The 21,242-nt window shown below is 38.5% G+C and overlaps 1 protein-coding gene across 13 annotated transcripts in view; it reads right to left on the bottom strand.

The window, feature by feature from the left end:
- Positions 1-21,242, bottom strand: part of LOC114157487 (adhesion G protein-coupled receptor L3) — a 290,896-nt gene that overhangs the window by 19,724 nt on the left and 249,930 nt on the right. For all 13 annotated transcript variants that reach the window (XM_028038500.1, XM_028038491.1, XM_028038499.1 and 10 more), the window contains 5 exons: positions 21,026-21,235; positions 16,736-16,956; positions 12,557-12,623; positions 10,342-10,433; positions 135-303 (listed from right to left, as the gene is read on the bottom strand). In XM_028038500.1, the coding sequence (XP_027894301.1) occupies positions 135-303; positions 10,342-10,433; positions 12,557-12,623; positions 16,736-16,956; positions 21,026-21,235 (759 nt within the window). The remainder of the gene's footprint in view (positions 1-134; positions 304-10,341; positions 10,434-12,556; positions 12,624-16,735; positions 16,957-21,025; positions 21,236-21,242) is intronic.

The raw sequence follows: 21,242 nt of genomic DNA on the forward strand, positions 1-21,242 counted from the left end.
GGGTTGGAGCAAAGGCTACACAACGTCAGGAAAACATCTAATCCTGTTGCTGAAAATTGGAACGTCGGTCACCGAGGATATAGTTCCAGATAATTCGTAAGGATTCATTACAACTTAAAAGAACAATTCAGTACCTTCTTCTGCAGCACACAGTGGAAGATGAAGATGAACATCCCTTGCAGGGAGTTGAAGATGGTGAAGAGGTACGCCATGACCACGGTGCTCTCATTGACGTACATCAGGCCAAAGGCCCAGGTCAATCCAAGAAGGCACAGTAAGGCGATGGCCCCGATCACCCATGATCTGAAATTTAACCATGCAGTCAAATTAAAAACTCCTTTACATCTAATAATTTTATGCAACTGCATTTGAGACTTCTCGGGAACCTTATTCTGAGATTAGGGGGAGGGAATTGTAAGAGATACCAAAATACTGTTGATCTATAACAGTACACAGAATCACAAAATAAATGAATTAGAGAAGGAACTGATGGGAAAGAACCATGTTGTTGACGTCATGAAAAATACATATGTACAACTATAGCTACTATGAGAGGGAGAGTAAGCAATACAGTATTTTCAGTTGATGGGACCAGGATAGGCTGCATGTTGAACTCTTACTGTTTTAGGGTTTTTACAAGTGTTTCACCAATTCTTCCTCAAGACGAGGGTTTATCTGAGGTAAAAGTTCTCGAGAACATGAAGTCCCTCGATAATAAGGAGATCTCTTTCTGTGCCAGGGCACCGTGTAGAGAAAGTTGCCTTTTTTCCCTCAACATCCAATCTTTCGGCATTTTGGTGACACACTGTGTCCAGCAGTAGTGATGCCGAGTTGAGAATAATAACTGACTCATGTCTCAGTCTACCATACAGGACAGTGTACACGTTTTTTTTTTTTTTTTTTCCCAGCAGGTCAAATTATTCTTCATTCATTGTGAATGAATAACTCAGTGAAAAATAACACTAAACAGTCCACAATCATTTGAAATCTTTTTGCACTTTGTAAGGACTTTAGATTCTACATTAATGCAATAAAAAATAGCAAAGATATTAGAGTGTATGTAATCTCTGGATGTGCTGTATGAGATTATAAAGTAAACAAGAATCATAGTCAAATAACCCCCTTTTAATATTGGGAAATGTTATATTAATTTTTATTGAAAATACACAGCGTGATGAATGTTTGTGTTGTTCATCAGGTTGATGAGTGTGAGCAGAAGGCTGTAGTACTGCCCCTTGTGGTGGTATACGTATATCACAGTTAAACTCAAGAATGATTTTACATAACCTGGACACATTTAAGTGCTTTGCCCTGCAAAAAAACTAAAAACTTTGTCATAGTAAAAAGGGAAGACAAAGAAATTAACATGGCTGAGTTCATTTCTTCGCTGTTTACTTCCATACTGGAGTTAGAACTGCAGTACAGCTAGTTTTTACAAGACGTTAGGTAAGTAAAAGTTTATAAGAACTCATGAGTGATTGATTAAATGTTGCTCATGATGCATTTTTCTTTTTTTGAACGTGAAAATGTTTTTGGTTGATCATCATTGTAATGTGTGGGCAGCAGCACTGCTGCTGTAATGTCGATGATATTCTTCAGCCTGTAAGACATACGCTGAAAGTGTTTGTAAGATCACAAACCTTTTTTCAACATCTCTTTTCTATCTTCTTAACCCCAAGACAGTCAAAGTTGTGCCTCGTTCTATTAATGGTTTCCTCTTGTTGAGTAGAAGTCATTTACTTCCTGTCTGCTGTTGTCAGATCTTTGCTCTTAATATATGTAATTCTGAATTAGAATGATTTGGATTATTTTGAATTAGAGAGGACATTTGTTGTGAATTGACGTCATATGAATTAATAATGAAATGAAACGGGATACTTGGAATCAAATTCTCTTGAGATGTCCTTTCTACAAATTGTCTTCCCACGTATCGTAGATAATTATTCATGCATTAAAAACATGTTCCTAGATGATCGTTTTCAATTTTCACTCAGCAGATGTAAAGGTTTCCTTTCAGGAGAAAAGTGTCTCCAGCTTGGACTGTGACCCATCACTTATAAACACATATTGAATAGAGCCTTTATGTGGTTATAGAAAATAGTTTCCACTTGACAAATGTGAGTGCCATATCTTCATTACAGCACTAACACATCCATACAGTGCACCGGGAAGATACAGGTACCGGTTAAACATTATCTTGCTTGTCACATCTGCAGGCATAGTGTATCTAAGGCTGGAGTACTGTGGGCTCACTAATGCGGCCTTCAGCATGAGTGAGTGCCCCGCTATTAATCACGTTAATGATTCAGAGGTAGCCAAATGGAATTTTGGTGCTGATTTTGTTTCATACGGAGGTGGAAATGAGAGATGACATTATCGGAAAAAGGGTCCTTCCAGGTTTGCCTTACTTGATTTCAGGTGCATAATCCTGATGGCTGGGCAACATTACAAAAACAGAAGCATAAAAAACAGAAATGAATCAGAACACATGAAGCAAATGAAAAGCTGCATGATGGCATGAACAAAATATACAACTTAGGACAAAAGAAGGAACAATACAGGGAGAGCAAAGATGGTGTGTTTGTCGGCTCCACGTGAGGACACAAATGCAAACATTTAGACCAAGAAGAGGCTGGACAATTCTAATGAATTGACAGGTATTAACCGAATTATTTCAGTTCACAGAAGTACAGGGTCTTACTGCCCTCATAAAATATGGCAGACCATTGCATTTAGCACTATTATAAATGGGCCAGGTGCAAAGCAAAAAAAAAAAAAAAAAGATTTATGAATTCAGCAGCTCGAACATTAAACATAATTTTCCCAGGGCTGCCTTAATGACCTGGTGGGGGAGGCACTTCATCAAGACGACTGGCCTGAGATTGCGCAGAAAAACACATGCTTTGGGCCCGAAAGGACCAGAAATATCTTCTCCTCACTAGTGGTGGCTTTGTTTGAAAGGGTGGTGAGCGACAGACAAAAGAAGAAACAAAAAAAAGACATCAGAAAGGATAGAAAATGAAGAATTTATGTCACTCATATAAGGACATGGAATATGTTCTTCTGGAGACAGATGAAGACTCTGGGATGCCATTGACAACTGCTTAGGCAGAACTTCTAAGTATGACAGTATTTATTTTATCCTTATCAGATTAACAGCATCACTGTAACAGTTTATGTAACTGGGGATTGTTGACAAATTAACTGACCATATGAGTTGGGTGGTGGAGTGGGTGCATATTTTCAATGTCTATTAATTTTGTACATTTTCAAACCTCTATATATTTTTTGGAGATATATTGACAGAACTGCAATGTTGAGTGTGCAATCCTAAAAATAAGAGTTAATGCAATGAAGTTTCCAAGCAGTGTATGCTACTTTCAAATATTTACTGCCTTTGCTATCACCTTTTCTCATATAATATTCTCCATCCTACCTTGACAAACATATATATCTCATTCACCTTTCTTCATATGCATGTTATATTTAGAGACGTTATGAATTAGTTATTGCATTAAACCCCTGGACAAAAACAGCACATATGAGCTGGAGTAATATCTCTGCTTTCTCTGTAATAGAGACATATTGCACATGTTTGCGTTTGTGGATCTTCTCTAGGAATAGCACCATAATGGAAGCAAAATATACAGATTTTTTTTGAGAGAGGTTCTGTGGAGTTATGGTACATCCCATTTTGGCTTCCGGGTGGGAAAGATAAGCTGGAACACCCCTTAACCCCCTAAAGTACGACTTTCCACTTGGAAAGCCAAAGAATGTCTGTAAGGCTCTAAGTTTCAATATGGTCGCTACTCCCATCAATTGTAGAAAGTCGTGATGAAAACATGTTGATTTTACAAGACACACTTGTAAGAATATATCTAAAATCAATGTTGCATGTAGTGGCACATTGGTGAGGTCAGACTCTGATGTTGGACAAGAAGGGCTAGGACAGGGGTGGGCAATCCTGGTCCTCGAGGGCCGGTGTCCTGCAACTCTTGCAAGTCTCCCTGGTCCAACACACTTGAATCCAGCAGCTGAATCACCTCCCAAGTGCAGTCAGGTTCTCCAGAGTCCTGCTAATGACCTCATTATTTGACTCAGGTGTGTTGAAGTGGAGATGCATCTAAAAGTTGCAGGAGTCCGGCCCTCGAGGCCTGGAGTTGCCCACCCCTGGGCTAGGACATTGTTTCTCACTGCTCTCCAAAGTGCTCTGTCTTTTGAGGTCAGAGCTTTGTTCTAGTCAAGTTCTTCCAAATGGAAATGACCGGACATCTAAGTTCAATAATTTGGAGAGGTGACTCGATCTTTTTTGGCAAAATAGTTTATCTCTGTTGTGTTGCATTGTTGACAATGTATCAAGATGTGTTGTATCAGTCAAAACACATAAGACACCCAAGCTAAAAATAAAAAGCATATCAAGCCCTTATCTGAACTCCATTTTGAAAATAATATTCTGCTTCTGAACATTATGTTTTCTTTTTATTTCTTGTAACAAGTGATGAATTTCTTCCTGTAAAAATTGTCATGTGGGATCATGTTTTTATGGCCACATATCTGATAGAAACAAACAAGCAGACAAGATTTTGATCAAAACCAAAGTCAGAGTGTAGGGAGCTGTTAATTATAGGTCAGTACATGTAAAACATCTAAAATATAAAAATTAGGACTTATAGTTTCTTAGACTCTGGAGATATAGCAGGGACTGTGTGTGGAAAAATTTGACCAAATATTATACATTGTCTTGTTTTGTTTTATTTATCTTAGAAACAGTTTGTGGTTTTGAAAATGAGGAACAAAGAGAGGGGAGGAGGTTATCTCTTGTTTTTATGTCTTTTAGAAATGCTTACAAGTAATGACCTCAGTGCTGGATACCACAGAAATCAAAGCTCCTCCTAAATATAGTGGTGTAAGATATCAATTCCTAATGGCTGCAACAGTGTGCTTTCATCTGAGAAAAACATGTTACTGTTCCAGTTGGTGATCAAAATTATCAAAAATGAGCAAATGTAAGCAGGGGCTACTTTAAACAGTGGCATTATTACCTGTTTCAAACCAAATGACCTAATTTGCAGAAGTTCTGTTCCTGGCAGAGTCAAACTGTATTCATGTATTAGAGCACAATTTGATTTAACTTGCTATAAATCTGAATAGCCATTTTAGAAACTATTGCACAGAACACAAAAGAGCAATAATTAGTCCAACAGGATATCAGTTAACCAAAGGTTTGATTAATGGGCTAATCGTCAAAAAGTGAGTGTGTTCCAATGTTTTTAAAGGCAAATTTGTTTAGTCTTAACAGAATGTTGCACAAGTATTTTATGTAGAGTGTCTTTACGAATTCTACCTCGAAATTTTTGTTTTATCATGTTGTATACTTGCTAAATATAGAGCTAGTGCGAATCTCTAAAGCTTACACAGTGCTGTGAACATGCCAGGTTTTTACCTGCACAAAATGAGACTATAATAAATTATTTCAACATGCAGCAATGGATAAATACCAGGTCAGTCTCTGTCTCCAAGATGGGAAGTGAAAGGGGAGCAAAAACATAAAACACAGAATCAATTCTACTTTCCACCCTGTACTAAGTAATGTTGCATCTTACCAGTGCCACTCTACAATAACACATCCATCATAATAACGGTAGCTAAAATGAAGAGGGAAAATAGTGAAATGAAGAACAGAAAAACAAGTTAAAGATAAACAAGAACAAAATTGTACTGTACGTGCTACTCAAAGGCAGTGAAACAAGCAGGCAAAAACAGAAACATATTGAATAAAAATAATTTCAGAATGATGAAATGAGAGCAGAAAACTTGACATCAAACCATAAAGAGGAACAAAATAGCAGACAGATAAAACAAAGGAAGACACAATTTGTATGAAAAAGAACTAAATTGTCAGGATTCACCAGTGTTGTCTTATTGTAAAAGTGAAACCAGCTCAACTTGCCATTGGAAGAGAGACATGGCGCAAAAAGGTATCTGTAAAGTGAAACAATGACAAATAGAGGTTGTTAATGCTTATAGTGGAACTAAGCTGAAAACTAATGTGAAACTATGTTTTTTTCAGTTTCCTTTGGTGATAAAGAACTAGTTCTGACAACACAGCCAATGACATTCAGACCAGTTTGCGTGCAGTTGTGGTTTCAGTGATACCTCGAAAACAATACTACGATGAATGAGCACTGACACAAAGCTCTGCACAATCAAGCCGTTTCTTAGTGGACACATAAAACATTGGTCTCTTTTGACAACAGTACAACTTGGATTCAGGAGGTCAGCTGCTTGTTACATTTAGGAGGGTGTAGAGTTATAAATCACAGGATAGCAAAACCAGAAAACGTCAATATTTCTTTTTGAAAAAGAAAAAACCCTGACAACTCAACATTTTACTATCCTTTGCTCCAAGAAGGAAACTTTGTAAAGATGCCTGAAAGATCAAATGGGCCACAGTTCAACAAATAAATTAAATACTTGAGTAGTTAGGTAATTTATTAGAATTTGACACAAAATACATATGAAATGATGATTACATAGTTGGTGAACTATGTCAGCAATTAAACACCTTTCACAGAAACATTATATATAAGTATTTTTCTTTTTATTATTTATTGGTTTCTTGCAGCAGCAACTTAGACATGTATATATCTATATATATATATTTATATATAGGTATCTATCTATCTATTTTATAGATAGATAAAATAGATTTTAATGCAGCACTTTTGGGACTCAATTTAGAAGCGCATTAAAAGTTGCTGATGCAGAAGGCTGGTAGTTTGAATTTAGAAGACATTTTATGACTACGTGTACAGTATTTGTAACTATGTGTCTGTGCTGAAATGTGACAGAAGTGTTTTTATTTGATAATCTATTAGTTCAAGTCTCTTGTAAACATAAGTGCTGGTGAAAACGGCTCTCACAGCCTTAACACGGTTTGCATAGAACTGCTAGAAAATATTACAGCAGGGGGTCCAAAGTGTGAAAGAAAATTTATGAGAATGAATACTAAACAGTAGTCTTGTGACTGTGTAAGTATTACATTATGTAGTCACTGCAGGAGTCAAGTCTAGTTTGAATGAACAATGTGGCAAAGTATTGTCACTTCAGTTTGGTTTTCATGAGGTGTTTAAGAGTTACCAGACCAGACAACTCTGTGGGAATAATAGTGTGTAGTTCCAGGAAATGTATTACGTGAAAATCGTATTCTAACCAGACTAGGAAAATAACTCAGTATGCTTAAATTATACCATTTTTTTGTTGCCTTAAAGGACGGTTCTGATCGGAAAGCTCCCAGACACTTCCAATTCCTCATTTATACTGGGCTTTTCACTGGTCTTTTTACACACTAAAATGATGATAAAATCTTTAAAACTATAAGATAAACAGGCTTAAAGATATAAAAATACTTTCCCAAATATTTAAATAGATGTGTCTGAAGGTCCTTACGATGACAAGAAGAGTCTTGTTCATTTCAATTTAGCAATTTTGAGTGAACGCCTGTGGTTTCTCTTGTATAATATTTTATTAGGTAATATGTGATAAATTAACCAAAACTCAGAACAGCAGGAAATCTGTAGAAGGTATTGAGCATCTAAGAAAAAGAACTGTACATTTAGAGGTCTTTTGATGCTTTTACTAAACAACTGCCAAGGTCTTCAGTTCAAATAATTATATGGAAGTACAAGTTACTCAAATGTATACCCAGGTTTATAAACCCTCATGTTAAAAGAAATGTCTGCTACAACAGCAGTGCTGCAGTCCAGAGTGATGCTTGTTTCACACTGCCATGAACTGAGTATGTGCTACAAATTAAGTAAGAATATTTTCTGCTCAAAAATGGGTATGCAGCTGCGTACATGTACAAGCCAAACGTTTCTCTACAACCTGCAAAAGCAAAAAAGATGAGGATCGAATTATTTGAGAATTGTTTGGAAGGGACAAGGTGGAGCTTTGGATGCTACTAGCACTGTGCTACTATCAAGAAAACAGGAGGGAACATCATACAGTCGACCATACAGTCAAAATTGCACGGGCACCTTAAGTAGACAGCATACTGCGAGAGTAGGACTATCTTCAGTTTTTTAAACTTTACCTCAAATCAACAGCTTAGAAACCATGAACCTATTGACAAGTGGACTTAGCAGGTTAATATCAAGCTAAGAGAATTACCGGTACTTGCCAAAGTCGTAGTATCAACAGAGAGTGATCAAGTATTTAGTCAGAATTATATTACAACCTTGCTGATGGCTACTATGTGGTTTTTCTACAACTTGCCCAGGCACATTAAACTAAATATTGGTTGAATAATCTGTATGAAATTCGAACTTTTGCACCAATTTCCTGTTTTTAAAATTCATTGGTTTTCCCGATAGAGTCACACCATTGAGTAAAGTACATAAAACTCTGACTTGAACACCAACTACTATTTGCATCACATTTTATTTATCCATTTTTTCCATTTTGTTTTAACTCATGCATGTACATGCATCAAAAAAGTGCAGGTCAGACAACGGTCATTTTATAAAGACCGTTGCAGCTGTGTGATGCCACATAAATACAGCCACAATACCAGCCATAAGGCAGACTAATGTGTCCAAAATGGTTTAAAAATGTGAAAAAGAACCTCCATAAAATATACAGCAAGCATCTATCACAACAGAAAGGCAGCAAAACAACATTAAAACCATACGCAGGAAAAGCCTGCCCTGACATCAGAAAGTGCTGCATCATCCTGCAGTCACATTTTTTCCTCACAGCGCGTTTAAATGTTATTCTGCTCACAGAAGTCTTACTTATTTCTTCCATTATAAAGTTAAGTGGCAAGTTCTCAAAGTTTGCATTTTGTTGCTGGTATATTCCCTCAAGGTTTCATTTTATCTGACAACAAGCAGGCATAGATTTAAAGACACTAAAGACACTATGAATATTCATCTGCTCAGTGTTACCACCTCGATAACATGAGGTTACCTCTTTTAGATTGTCTACATGCCTTTTTTTCCTCCAAGCTTCCTATTTAGATAATGATGGAGATGCAACACAATACCTGTTTGATTTTAACCTGGGCTGACATAACCTTTAAACATAACAAGAGGTGCTTACCTCTGCAGAAAAGGCTCCCCCTACCCTCAGGCTGGATGTTCGCAACTTAATTGCTTTTAATAATGATTTGAAACCATCAAACGTAGCTGAGGCAAGGCTTCTGCACATTATTCATGCAATAATACTACATATTTTACACATAAAATGGTAAAGACTACAAAGAAAATTAAGAAAATATTTATACAGTTTTAAATATGGAACCTGCAAAGAGACGAATGAGTCTGAACTGAAGGCGAGAAAGAAAGGAAATAAATAAAGGGAGGAACAAATAAAGTAGGTGAGTAAAGGAAACGTGGATGTTTGGAAACAAGGAAGGAAGGAAAAAAGTGAAGCATGGAAGGACAAGAGAATGTGATGTAGATAGAAAACAAAGAGGAAACAAGAAAGGAAGAACATAAGACCGGTTGGACACAATGGAGAATGAAGGACATACATAAGAAAGGAAAGGAATGAAAGATGGAGAAAGGGCAGAGATAAGAAAGGAGATAAAGAAGAAAAAATATATTTAAAGTGTAAGGATTTGAGTTTTCTTTGTGTTTCTGTGTCTATTAAAAAATAAACCAATATAAAAGATGGGCACAAGAAAAGGAATAAAATGAAGAAGGCAGTCATAACAAAGAAAGGATGTAGAACATAAGAATGGATAGATAAAGGAATGAAGTAAAGCAACAAGTTGGCAAAGTAGCGAGGACACAGGGAAAAAAGAACAGAAAGAAGGTTGTAAGGAGGCCAGGAGGCGAGGGGGGAGATCGAGGAAGGAAAAGACACAAGGAAGAAAAAAGTACACAAATAAGAGATAAAACTACCCAAAAGTAAGAGCATTCATTGAGGGGAGAGGTAGGAACCAAAGATTAAGTTAAGGACATTAAGAGGGAACTTAAAACTGAGACAATGGGAATAGGAATAAAATAATAAAAATATTTGTGTTCTTTTTTCCCCCCACTTATCCAGACCTGATAAATACCAAAGTCAAACTCCAACCTACTCCAGACTGTGCAGGAACCCTGGGACAAAGGAAACTGACCTTGGAAACATGGGTTTGTGTCTAAAAGTTCATTGAAAAGCGAAGAATGTCGGCTCACACTCAACACAATTTAGCTGTGAAAGGCGGAGTTTAGTGGGAGCAAGGTCCCAGCCTTTACGCCGAAGCATTCTTTCACTCTGCAACAAAGGCGCACAAGCAAGGTGCTATTTCTGGGGTGACTTTAATGGATATCTGAGCGATCAGAGTGCTCTTACTTGATGTTGTCCAGGCAACCGGAGTCTGGTTTCAGAATGGCTGTGTGATGGAACATCTTGTAGAGAGCGATGCCCAGGAAGATCACGTTGAGCTAGAAGAGAAAGAGAGAGAAAGGTGAGTGAGGGGACAGGGAATGAAGATGGTCCATTTCATGTCCCAGTCCCATTCATTTTAAATCGGGGCACTTTGTAGCACAAAGCCGGAACACTGTAGCCAGACTTGGTTTTCCACTTTGCCAAACAGAGCGCAAAATCCCCTGAAGCCCTTCATGGAGGTAAAACAGACAGCAAAGGGACCAGTGAAATGAGACTCTCTCACACTTAGTTCCCTCACAGGAATACTGCTTTCTTTTTTGCATAAAAACAAAAAAAATGACAATAAATAAACATGCCAACTGTGGTGCATGTCATTAATTCTCTCTCTGTCAGATTGTGATCACAAGAAACAGAAAATGAGCCAATTGCACTCACAGCGTGAGTGGGGTCTGTTTAGAGAGACTCCTCAAAAATTACAGCAATTAGTCTGATGGAATATGGTTTCCTCCTGGAAACAGGTGACACTCAGCTCATATGAGCCTAGATTATACAAAGACTAGAAACAAAATAAGTAAAACCATTACTGTGATTAGAAAAAAGGTTAGAATTGGACCTAAACTCAATGATATATCAGTTTGTGTTTGTTAATCAGATGGGAGGAAAAAACAAAGGAGAAAGTAGCAATGTGAGCACTTACTGCTTTTACTGATGCGTGAAACTGCCTTGCGCATGATAGCATGTGACAAACAGTCACGGTTATGCAGTTAGATATGTATGATTACTGATGGGATTAGGACTTATCAATTTTTTTTACAATCTGAGATGCAGAACATTGCAAAAATATTTCTACGCCTAGTTCTTTTTAACATTTTTGCACATGATAATCCTCGAATTTCAACACGGTGGCAACTTGACTTTGAGTGAAACATAGCAGGTGTCTGCCGCCTTTGGCTCCACCCCCACATTCTCCCATAACAACGATTCTGGATACTCTGACCAAAAATGATGGCGAAATAAACACATATTTTGATGTAAGGGAAACAGGGTGTCAGGTTTGAACACTTCTGTTGTTTTTCAATATCTGCACAAAAAGTCCCACAAATGAACAACACTATTGATACACAGGATTTATTTTTCTTTCACGCTTTCACTATCCCATAGGGATGCAGAATATGCACTTTTTATGACTTGAGTAATATATTGAGTAGTATATTTTGTCCCTCATTATAAAAGTTGTATTATCTTCTTTAAACTTTGTGACCTATTATCCATATTTTAGAGCGTCTATGCAGTAAAGAGGAAGATGAAGGACACTGGATCAGATGAGTTAAGATTCACCATTAAAGCATTAAAGAGTCACAGTCTGATCAATTCTTTGCCACAAAGCACTGCTGCAATAATTCATGCAAAAGGAACCCCAACCTAGTACTGAATGCACAAACACTGCATATTTCTCAATATGACGATATTACCTTTTTACAAATAATAATTTTTTTATTGGTCAAATACGATATTAAGATTCTGTAAGAAACTTCATTTTGGTTTAAACTACTGAAATAAATTGAGATGAAACTGTTCGATGAAAGTAAAAGTAGTAACAGTTTCATGTAAATTTTCAGCAACACATCAGTCTTGCATCTGATTGAAAGCAACTGGATCAATAGATGCCATTCTGGACGGGGCAATGTGCAGTCTTGTTTGGGAAAGGCACAAAAAGAGTGTGTGCCCTCCCTGCATAATGCATGTGTATCTGCAGCCACAGAGCGGACTGTGTGGCTGCAAGCAGAAGATGGAGAAAGGGTAGTGGAGTACAAGTTGGAACGGGAACAAAATCAATCATAATCGCGGTGCGGATTACTCCAACACTGCTTACAGAGCAGAGTTCGCTCTCTCTTTGCCTCTGCAGCTCCATAATGGCGCTCTCAGCTCCCCTCCAAAATTGTCTTAGCCAGTGACCGCGGCGCAGTGACAAGCTGCGATATATATCCTCTACGCCCCTCATTCATTTTTCTGCATGCTTCCATGCCTCACGGTGGCATGTGTGCTCGACGGAGGAACCAGGAAAAAAAAAAGAAAAAAGATCTCTGTGGACCATTTAAGCAGCGACCCGCGGGCTAAGTAGGGTTAATGAGCTGAAGGGGAGGGAGGTTGGTTATTAGAAGAAGGGACTGAAGCTTACCATAATTATCAAGGTTGCAGGTCCTATGAAACTCCAGATGAAGTATGTATCCAGGCGAAGCCAGCAACTGCAAAAAGAGAGAAAGAACAAGAGGTGAAGGGGATTCAAAGTGAAGTGAAGGGGACAGGATGGGGAGCATGAACAGAAAAAGTGAAGGGGGGGTGTAGAGATATGATGTTATATCTTTATACTCCAGCTCAAGGGGTTATACATCAAGTCGGAGGCTGGAGTGACAGAGAAATAGGCACTTCTAAACATGCTGGCTTAAAGTGGCTTAAAGAGTTATAACCATCTTCTAAAATCTGGAGGAGACGAGATCCTAACTGCCAATAACCACAATCGTGATGCCTGAAAATGAGTAGAAATTAGCTCCTTTCTGTTTCAGTTTGTAGGGTGAAAGGGCAAATTACCATTCAATTAGTTTTCAATTGAATCCTAATTGTCTCACTCCAAAGGAATTGGATTGACCTTGACCCCGGCAGTCCTTTAAATTCTCACTGACATGTCCTACATGTCCGTGTTAACTGTGATTACTCTGCAGGACCCGCCATTATTGCATCAATAATATAATAAAGTGGTCTTCTGACCTCACGCTTCGTACAAACAATACGGAAAGTCGTTATGGCCCTCTGTCGAACCGAATCAAGACGAAACAGAAATGGGGCCAGTGGAAGGTGACAGTGTTCTTTTGAAATAAGGGGAGAGAAAAAAAATGTGATTCATGACCTGTGGTTGAATTATTAATCTTTTAATCTCCGCTGCTGCAGCAGATAGACGCCTCCATTTTTGGCCGCTGGAAAATTACAGTTCTTGCCGCAGCGACTGTCGCTCAGACTGACATGGAGTGGAAGTGGAAGTGGCAGGGAAACGAGCTGAAGCTCAACACCATTTGAAGGAAAATGAAAGTGTTTGTGGAACTTTTTAAGAAAAGATAACTGGATGGATAGGCTAAATATATTTGTTTTGAACTTTTCACTATGTTGCAACTATAAGTTTTTGTGTATTTCATTGAGACTGTATGTGATGGCACATGGCTTTTGTCTTCTTTTAGAAATAACATCTAAAAGCTGTGGCGTTCAGCCCCTACTATTCAGTACTTTGTAGAACCAACACCATAACATGATTCATAGTGACTTAGGGTGATGTGCAGTGTTAATGTAATGTTCCACGTGCTTGTAGAGCCATTTACATAGCTTGTGGCAATTTGCATATCTTTACAACATTGGGTGTCTTCAAAACAATGTCCCATACCAGCCATATTTGTAGAGTACAAAGCTAATAGTTGTCTTATTCACTTATTTTCCTACTTTAGCCACTTGTTTGTGTATCTCCTTCAGAGTTTCCATGGAGCCTTCTAGTTTAGATGAATCGCCACGTCTTACTAGATTTGCGCTGTACTGTGCCCACCTGACATGTCTGCTGTGTTCTTTCCTCTTCTTGCTGCTATTTATTTTCTAGCTTTCTCTAACAAACCTCAGAGGTCTTCACACAAAATCTGGATTTATACTGAAATGTTGATTTTCTAGTTGGTTGATTTTCACCTAGGAGTATCAGAGTAAACGGAGTTGAAGACTTGTCAATGTTTTCAGCATCATTTTCTTTTCACTTATTTTGAACAAAACTTCAAAGTATATCAAAATAGTGCACTAAAGCAAACTTTGATCTTCTAAATTAATGCAAACTCAACTAAATCTTGACACAAAAGAGAAGTAATATGACAAAATGCCTTTTGCTGTGATTGTTAGAAAGGAAAAAGAAAATGCAGCGTCTTCAACATTCCCAGCAAATGGCACTTAATTTACATAACAAGCTTATTTGGCAGTCTGGACATTTTTCTCCTTTGCCTCCACCCAACTCCTCAAAGTAGCAGACGACACTTTGAAACAAGATAAAACACAACATGACAAGTGACACGACAAAAGTGTTGCTTTTATTTTACTAGGACTCGATACGTCTCCCTCTCTCTGGTATCAATGGATGAGAGGCATGAAAAAACAAAACACATGGACGCATAAAACACCAAACATACACAAATGAAAGCAGAACGACATTCACAAAAGTTTGGCAGCTCATCAAAGCTCATGTTCCAAATGTCGGCGCCATAAATTATGCTCAAGGTTCTATTGTTCATGTTTCTCCTTCTTCCACTTCAGATCACAGTGAGATTTAAAGAGTTGGTAGGCGGCAGGAGCTGGAGGCTGTCATTTTCTCTCTGCCTCCTCTTACCTCCTTTACGCCACTCTTGTCATGCTTGTGTCTGGCTTTTGGTGCATGCAAAGCCAGTTTTATCTCCCCTCCTGGCATGCTTCGCTCTCTCTCTCTCTCTTTCTTTTTTTTATTTTGTGTGCTGCTCCTACAGAAACCAAGCGATAATAGATGCAAATGTCTGCCAGTTTAAACACATGGCGCTCTCGTGCCAGCACCTCGTGCTCTGGTTTCCTGGCATTGCAGGAAACAAATCTGCAGAGTGGATGGATGGCTGCTATCCCCACAGCGAAGGCAATGCCTCTGCATCCCTGCGTCACAAACAGCAATTTCGCCGAAATGTCGGACAGCTATTGACAAAATAAAATAAAGCAATGTATTTTCAGATTTTTTCGGAAATCCTGAATAGCATTTTGATTTACAGACTGATTTCAGGGACTGGTGCAGAAGGTATGAAAATATTCCTTGACAGACTGTCAAAACCTTCACGTTATTTCACAGACAGCCTGATGTAGACTCATTTGAAAAATGTCAACTATTTGATTTGAGTTCCTAAGATAACAACACAAACGCATCTCCATGATAAAACAATGTAAAACAAACCTCATATCATATCCTGGCATCAGGTTTGATGTAACAACCTTCCTTATACAAGGTCAAAAATGACACTAGGAAGCTCAACACTAATAATCATAAAACTGTTTTTTCTTTGCTTGGGGTGCAGCTTCTGTTTTTGCAAACTTTAAAATCCAACCAGAATGTACAGGAATATTTTAAAAAGACGTAGGGGCAAAGCAGAGGGCAGGAAGATTGCTGCTATAAAATATGATGAATAGGAATGTCTTTTTCGACACCAAACTGTTTAAGCTTAGAGGGTCAAATGTGGTGCACAGGAGCGCTTTTAACCACATACACTCTTATTGCACATGCTCAATAAATCAGAAAGGACTAACACTCCACTGTATCAGCAACTACAGGAAGTAGTTGAACAGGAAATCCTTGCTCCTTTGATGTATTATGTTCATTTCTAGTGGTGAAAAAATAAGAACAAATTTCTTATACTGCCGACCACCAGCAGCCTCACACCGCAAACTTTATTCAAGGGCACATTTAGAGCTCTTCCTAGGGAATTTAAAATAAAAATCCTCTTTGATCAGACATCAGAAGAAGGCCTCGCAATCGGCTTGACCGTGAGACCACTGGATGTCATCCAGCTGCTGCAACTGGGTCACTGCAATTTGTTGGATATTTTTGCTCAAAGTGACCCCGCCCATAATAATGCAGCCGCAGCACCAAGAATCAATTTGTAGCAAGACAACGTACCAGCCCTCCCACTCCCACTCCACCCAACACCACCACTACCTTTGGCTATTCACCACGTGTCATGCTTTATCCGTCGCCTCATCCTTCAATGGCAGCATATAATTGTTCCACCGGTGGCAGGCTTTAATTATTCACATGATGCCAAGGCTCAGGCGGTGGCAGCTATCACCTCATCCATCACCAAGAACTATTGCGCTGCCAATCTACAAATGCACTGTCTTTCTAGCTCTGTGGCCAGCCCATGTGTGTGTGGCATGCGTGATAAACATCTCAGCAAACTGCTGATGCTGGTCTTCATTATTCTCAGATGGGCCAGAGATTAACGGAGAGAAATGGAGAGTGATCCTCTGCTCACAGTTGCACTGCAACAGAGACTGCAGTGTATTTTGCAGCTTAGAGACCGAGCAAAGCATTTGTCAAGAGGTAGTAACCCTGCACACAACTTTACCGATAATCTGAGTTGCACCAATTGTGCTTTCATGGCGGATTTCTTAGCCCAGGTTGTTGCAAAACTAAGTCCTGAGGATACTGGTTTTAATGAATTCCATTTTATTTAAAGAACTATGTCATCACCATAAGCATAAATGTTTATTCTGATCATTTATTTTGCTTTTTCATAATGCACTTAATGAGATGTTCGTTTGCACTCACATTCTTTCTGTTCCATAACTGCGGTAGTCCACTGCCGCTGAGACAGCCACAATGAGCGCTGGCACGCCGTACCCAACCAGGTAGAAGTATCGTCGGCGTGAGTGCTCGCTCTCAAACACCTCCACCAGCATAATGTAAAGCTGCACCCCTTCGAGGAACATCCATGTAAAGGCTGCCAGGAAGAAGAAGTGGAGCAGGGCAGCGAAAACGGCGCATGCAATCTGGGAAGGTTTAACGGCAACAGAAACGATGTGACACAAGGGGATGGGGGAAAAGCAAAAAGACAGATTTGATCGTTATTGTATTCAGTCTTGACTTTTTACAATAGTCAGTCTAGAACAGGGGTGGGCAATCCTGGTCCTCGAGGGCCGGAGTCCTGCAACTCTTATATGTCTCCCTGGTCCAACACACTTGAATCCAATAGCTGAATCACCTCCTAAGTGCAGTCAAGTTCTCCAGAGTTCTGCTAATGACCTCATTATTTGACTCAGGTGTGTTGAAGTAGAGATGCATCTAAAAGTTACAGGAGACCGGCCCTCGAGGCCTGGAGTTGCCCACCCCTGGTCTAGAATAATAACAATTTTATCCTAAAATAATTAAACGGCAAAATGAGTCATCCAAGTAACTCCACTCAGCAGCATTTCATGACCTCCCTGAGTCAGCATTTCTCACAATTCAAATGGTGATGCTTTGTTTGGCGGAAGCCATTGGATCGTTGCCTGTGGTGACTGGCAGTAGAACACTGCAGCCCATGAGTTCTTGTTTGCTGTAGCTGGCATGGATGTAAGAGAAATATGAAGAAGTGGAAGTCTGTTGTCCAAGAGCCATTTAGGACAACAACATAAACCAGGTGCAGGTTCATAATGTGGTTACATACTTTTTGAGCTCGAAGTGAATACAGCAGAAAGCCCTCTCCTCATGTCTGCTCACGCACTTACATGGATTGATCCAATTATTGGCACGGTTGGACATAACTAGAGTATTTTGTTACTGGAATGGATTCAGTTTAATAACTAAGAGGTTGAGTGGACATTAATTGCAGTCCATGAAAGTGATTCAACTGCTGGGCTGTGAGTCATACACATAAAACATTATGGGAGGAAAAGGCCATGAAGCATTATCTTTAACTTCACAGGAAGTTAGCTTTGCGGCTAAACTACAGTCTGCAGTTTTTACCTTCTGAGAGTAATTATGCTCCAACAGGAAAATATAGATCTGTTTAGATTGACTAAGGCCTAAAAAATTAAAGGTGTACAATTTCTTAGCTTTGACATTTCCATTTATAATCATTTAAAAGTTGTAAAATGCTTCATAGAGGATAATAAGCAATAAAGGTTAGTTTTGCATATGATCACAAAGACTGTTGGCTATGTGTATTCCAGAAATAAGCATGGATTGTCTGCCTTACTATTATCCAAAAAGGGCAGGACACTGTAGAAGGAAAAGGTGAATTCTAGGAGTAGAATTTTTTTAATGAGGTTTTCTCCAATATATAACACTTCAGCAGATAATTCTCTTGACTTCTTCATTCAAAACAAATCCAGATTAATTTGTCCCAGAAGTAAAAGACAACTGCTGGTCCAAGAGGTTCCACGACTAATGTGGATTTTTACCACCTTAAACAACTGCCATCTTAGATTCAATGTTAATTTCTGGAGTTTCTAATCGTCACTGCGTTTCATTCAGGTGTTTATTGAAATAGAAGTTGATGATTATTTGCACAGGAAATAGAGAATGGGGCTGGTGTGCCACCAATAAGCTTCCTGTCTGAAACACATGCTGACAGTCTAATATGCATTAAAGCTGTTATTAAAATAAAAATACTGTAAAGCTTACTGCCTTACTTTTCTATTGGTAATTACTCTGTAAGCACATTGATTCTATGCATGGATTGGAACTTGCATTGAAATGATCATCGAGGGTCTCTGCTAAAAAAAAATCAGACTATTCCAGTTTAACCTGCTTCTCTATTTCCCATTACTTTTCTGAATTCTCTTGGTCAGTCTTCTCACATACAGGCTCACGTGTTAGCTAACATCTAATGATTTTAATGTGAGAGACGATAAAAAAACCAAACAACAGAAAAATACAAATGGACCTAAAAAGAACTCTTAAGTGATATCTCTGTTAGTGTGAATGGCTGGAACCAAAAGCAAAACTTTACTTTGAGTGTTGTATTACAGCTGACAAACTATGTCTCAGATGTGGCTGATTTAACTCAAAAGTTTGGCTTGTAAGTTTACATTTCATGAGATTGCTATGACATTTCTGATATTGAGTTGCTTTGAGTTGCCAGCCTTTTTGACAAACTGATTATACTAAAAGAGAAATCCAAGAAAAGTATCTACAAGAGGTAACATAATAACTGCTTAAAAGCTTTTAAAATGAAAAATAATAATAATAATAAAAATGGAACTGTCTCTTTGAAGTCCTTTGCAAAGCTCAAAGTATTAAATGACTCCCCAATTTTCTGCTCTCTGAGTATTGAGTGTACACTCCTGAAAATGACTGCACTGACAGCGTGTTCTCACCTGTTACCTCAGTTGAGCTCTACCAGAAAAGAAATTGCACCCAAACTCCAGTCATTACACAAGAAGGGGGATTGTGCTTCTAATCCAGATTGGCCTGAAGTAGGTGAAAAAGTAAATTTTTGCCAAAGGTTGCTGTGGGGTTGAAGGTGTTCCATATAAATGTGATCTATCAGTAAGCGAGTTGGACGTTGTTGTTGTGAGAGTCTTCAAGTAAACTTTGAACCATGTGTGCACTTCTGCACGTCTATGGGAAGCAGATCCCATTTAATAGATGCCTCTCGGTTCCTTTTTTCTCAGTATTTCTTTTCAGTGAGCCAAACAGAAGCGAAATAGTCCAGGGCCACTGACACTCAGCGGGGAGCCCCACTCTCAGCACAGCACGACACAAAAGGTTATAGCTCTTCCCAAAACATTTCAGGTTGGAAGACTCAAGATGGTGGACACACTTAGGGGGCAGATTCATTTTGACAGGCATACACCTTCTGACTGACACTGTGAAATAACTGAATTGCAGCGAACAACAGCTAAGTGCAAGGGCTTGTGTATATATCGGCAATATTTTCCTTTGGGAATTACATTTTACTTTATTTAATTTTGGCAGAAAGTAATTAAACCTGAGCTGAAAAACACATGGGAGTGAAATGAGGTTGAAATTTGCGTTCTTCCTAACTTCATACTTAAACAGGTATAAAAAATATCAATATTATTTTTATGACTCTATAAACTCAGTGTGTAGGAATGTTATGGTCAACACAATTTCAATTATTGCAATATAATTACAATCCAATTTGCTGTAATTGTATATTATTCTGAATCTCTTTTTTTCAGAATTTGAGCTCTAGATAATTATAAATAAATACTTTTAGTTTGGTTTGGGCTGACTGTTTCTTGTTTTGCATTTCTTGTTCTTATAAGCTACATCGGTGCACATTTGACTGCATATTAAGCAGGGTTTTTTTTCCAATTCTACAAAATATTTCCCAATCATATGCAGTCCAATTTGATTCCCTAACCCAACGGGCTCTTGATAAAAACAGGATTAAGTGCAATTCTGCAAAACTAAAATTGTAGTTTGAATATGAATGTCTCTTTTCTCCAAAAGAAAAACACTAAGTAAATGTATAAATAAGATTTGTCACAATTCTGGGGTTTTGGGACACATATGTGTTTGTGTATTTAGATTACTTATTTGTTTTCCAGATTCTCTGTGTATTTTACAGCCAGTTCCCCCAGCTCCTAAATGGAGCTTCAGTTCCTTGTGTTGCCTGATTCTAATCAACTACATTCCCTACCCTCCATCTCTCTTTTGTATCAATATTTCTCCAGGAGACAGTTCATCATATTCTCCTGCTAAAATTCTATATCCCACCAGTCTGTTTTTATGTGTTTCATGTGCTTTATTATTTCTGGCTTCATCTCTGAACGTTTTTTATTTTTCTCATTTCTTAAGTCAACTTAACTTCCACCTCGGTGTCTCCTACCTGCTTTTGGGTTCACCATTTTATGAGGTCATTTAAAAGTTTTACCAACATTATTTATTTCTTGGAAGTAAAAAAAGTTCCAAGTATAATTTTAGTAAATCCATAGTTAAACTAAACAGTGTATTTAACCGGAGTCAACTGATGATAGCTTCAAATAAACTGGATAAAAGTGTAATAAGGCCAAAATGAATAAGTTCATGGTACAATCCTTTGAAATTAAATATTAAAAAGATCATTGCATTTCATCTGATGGACAGCAATTCCCCTGTTATTCTTACCGGCTGGTCCCCCCGGTTGATCCCCACCAGGAACAGGGACTCTGCTATGAACAAGCTAATGCACAGGTTCTTATGGATGGTGTTACGGTCGCTCTGGAGGCCTCGGAAGAAGCAGAAGGTGAAGAGGCTGATGAGCAGACACACCAGCGAAAGCAGGATGCCCACCCATGTAATGACATCCAGGAGCATTTCATGAACAGGGTCTGTGTTCTGCAGA

The sequence above is a fragment of the Xiphophorus couchianus genome, chromosome 14 (genome assembly GCF_001444195.1).
Source record: "Xiphophorus couchianus chromosome 14, X_couchianus-1.0, whole genome shotgun sequence".
Taxonomy (NCBI): Eukaryota; Metazoa; Chordata; class Actinopteri; order Cyprinodontiformes; family Poeciliidae; genus Xiphophorus; species Xiphophorus couchianus.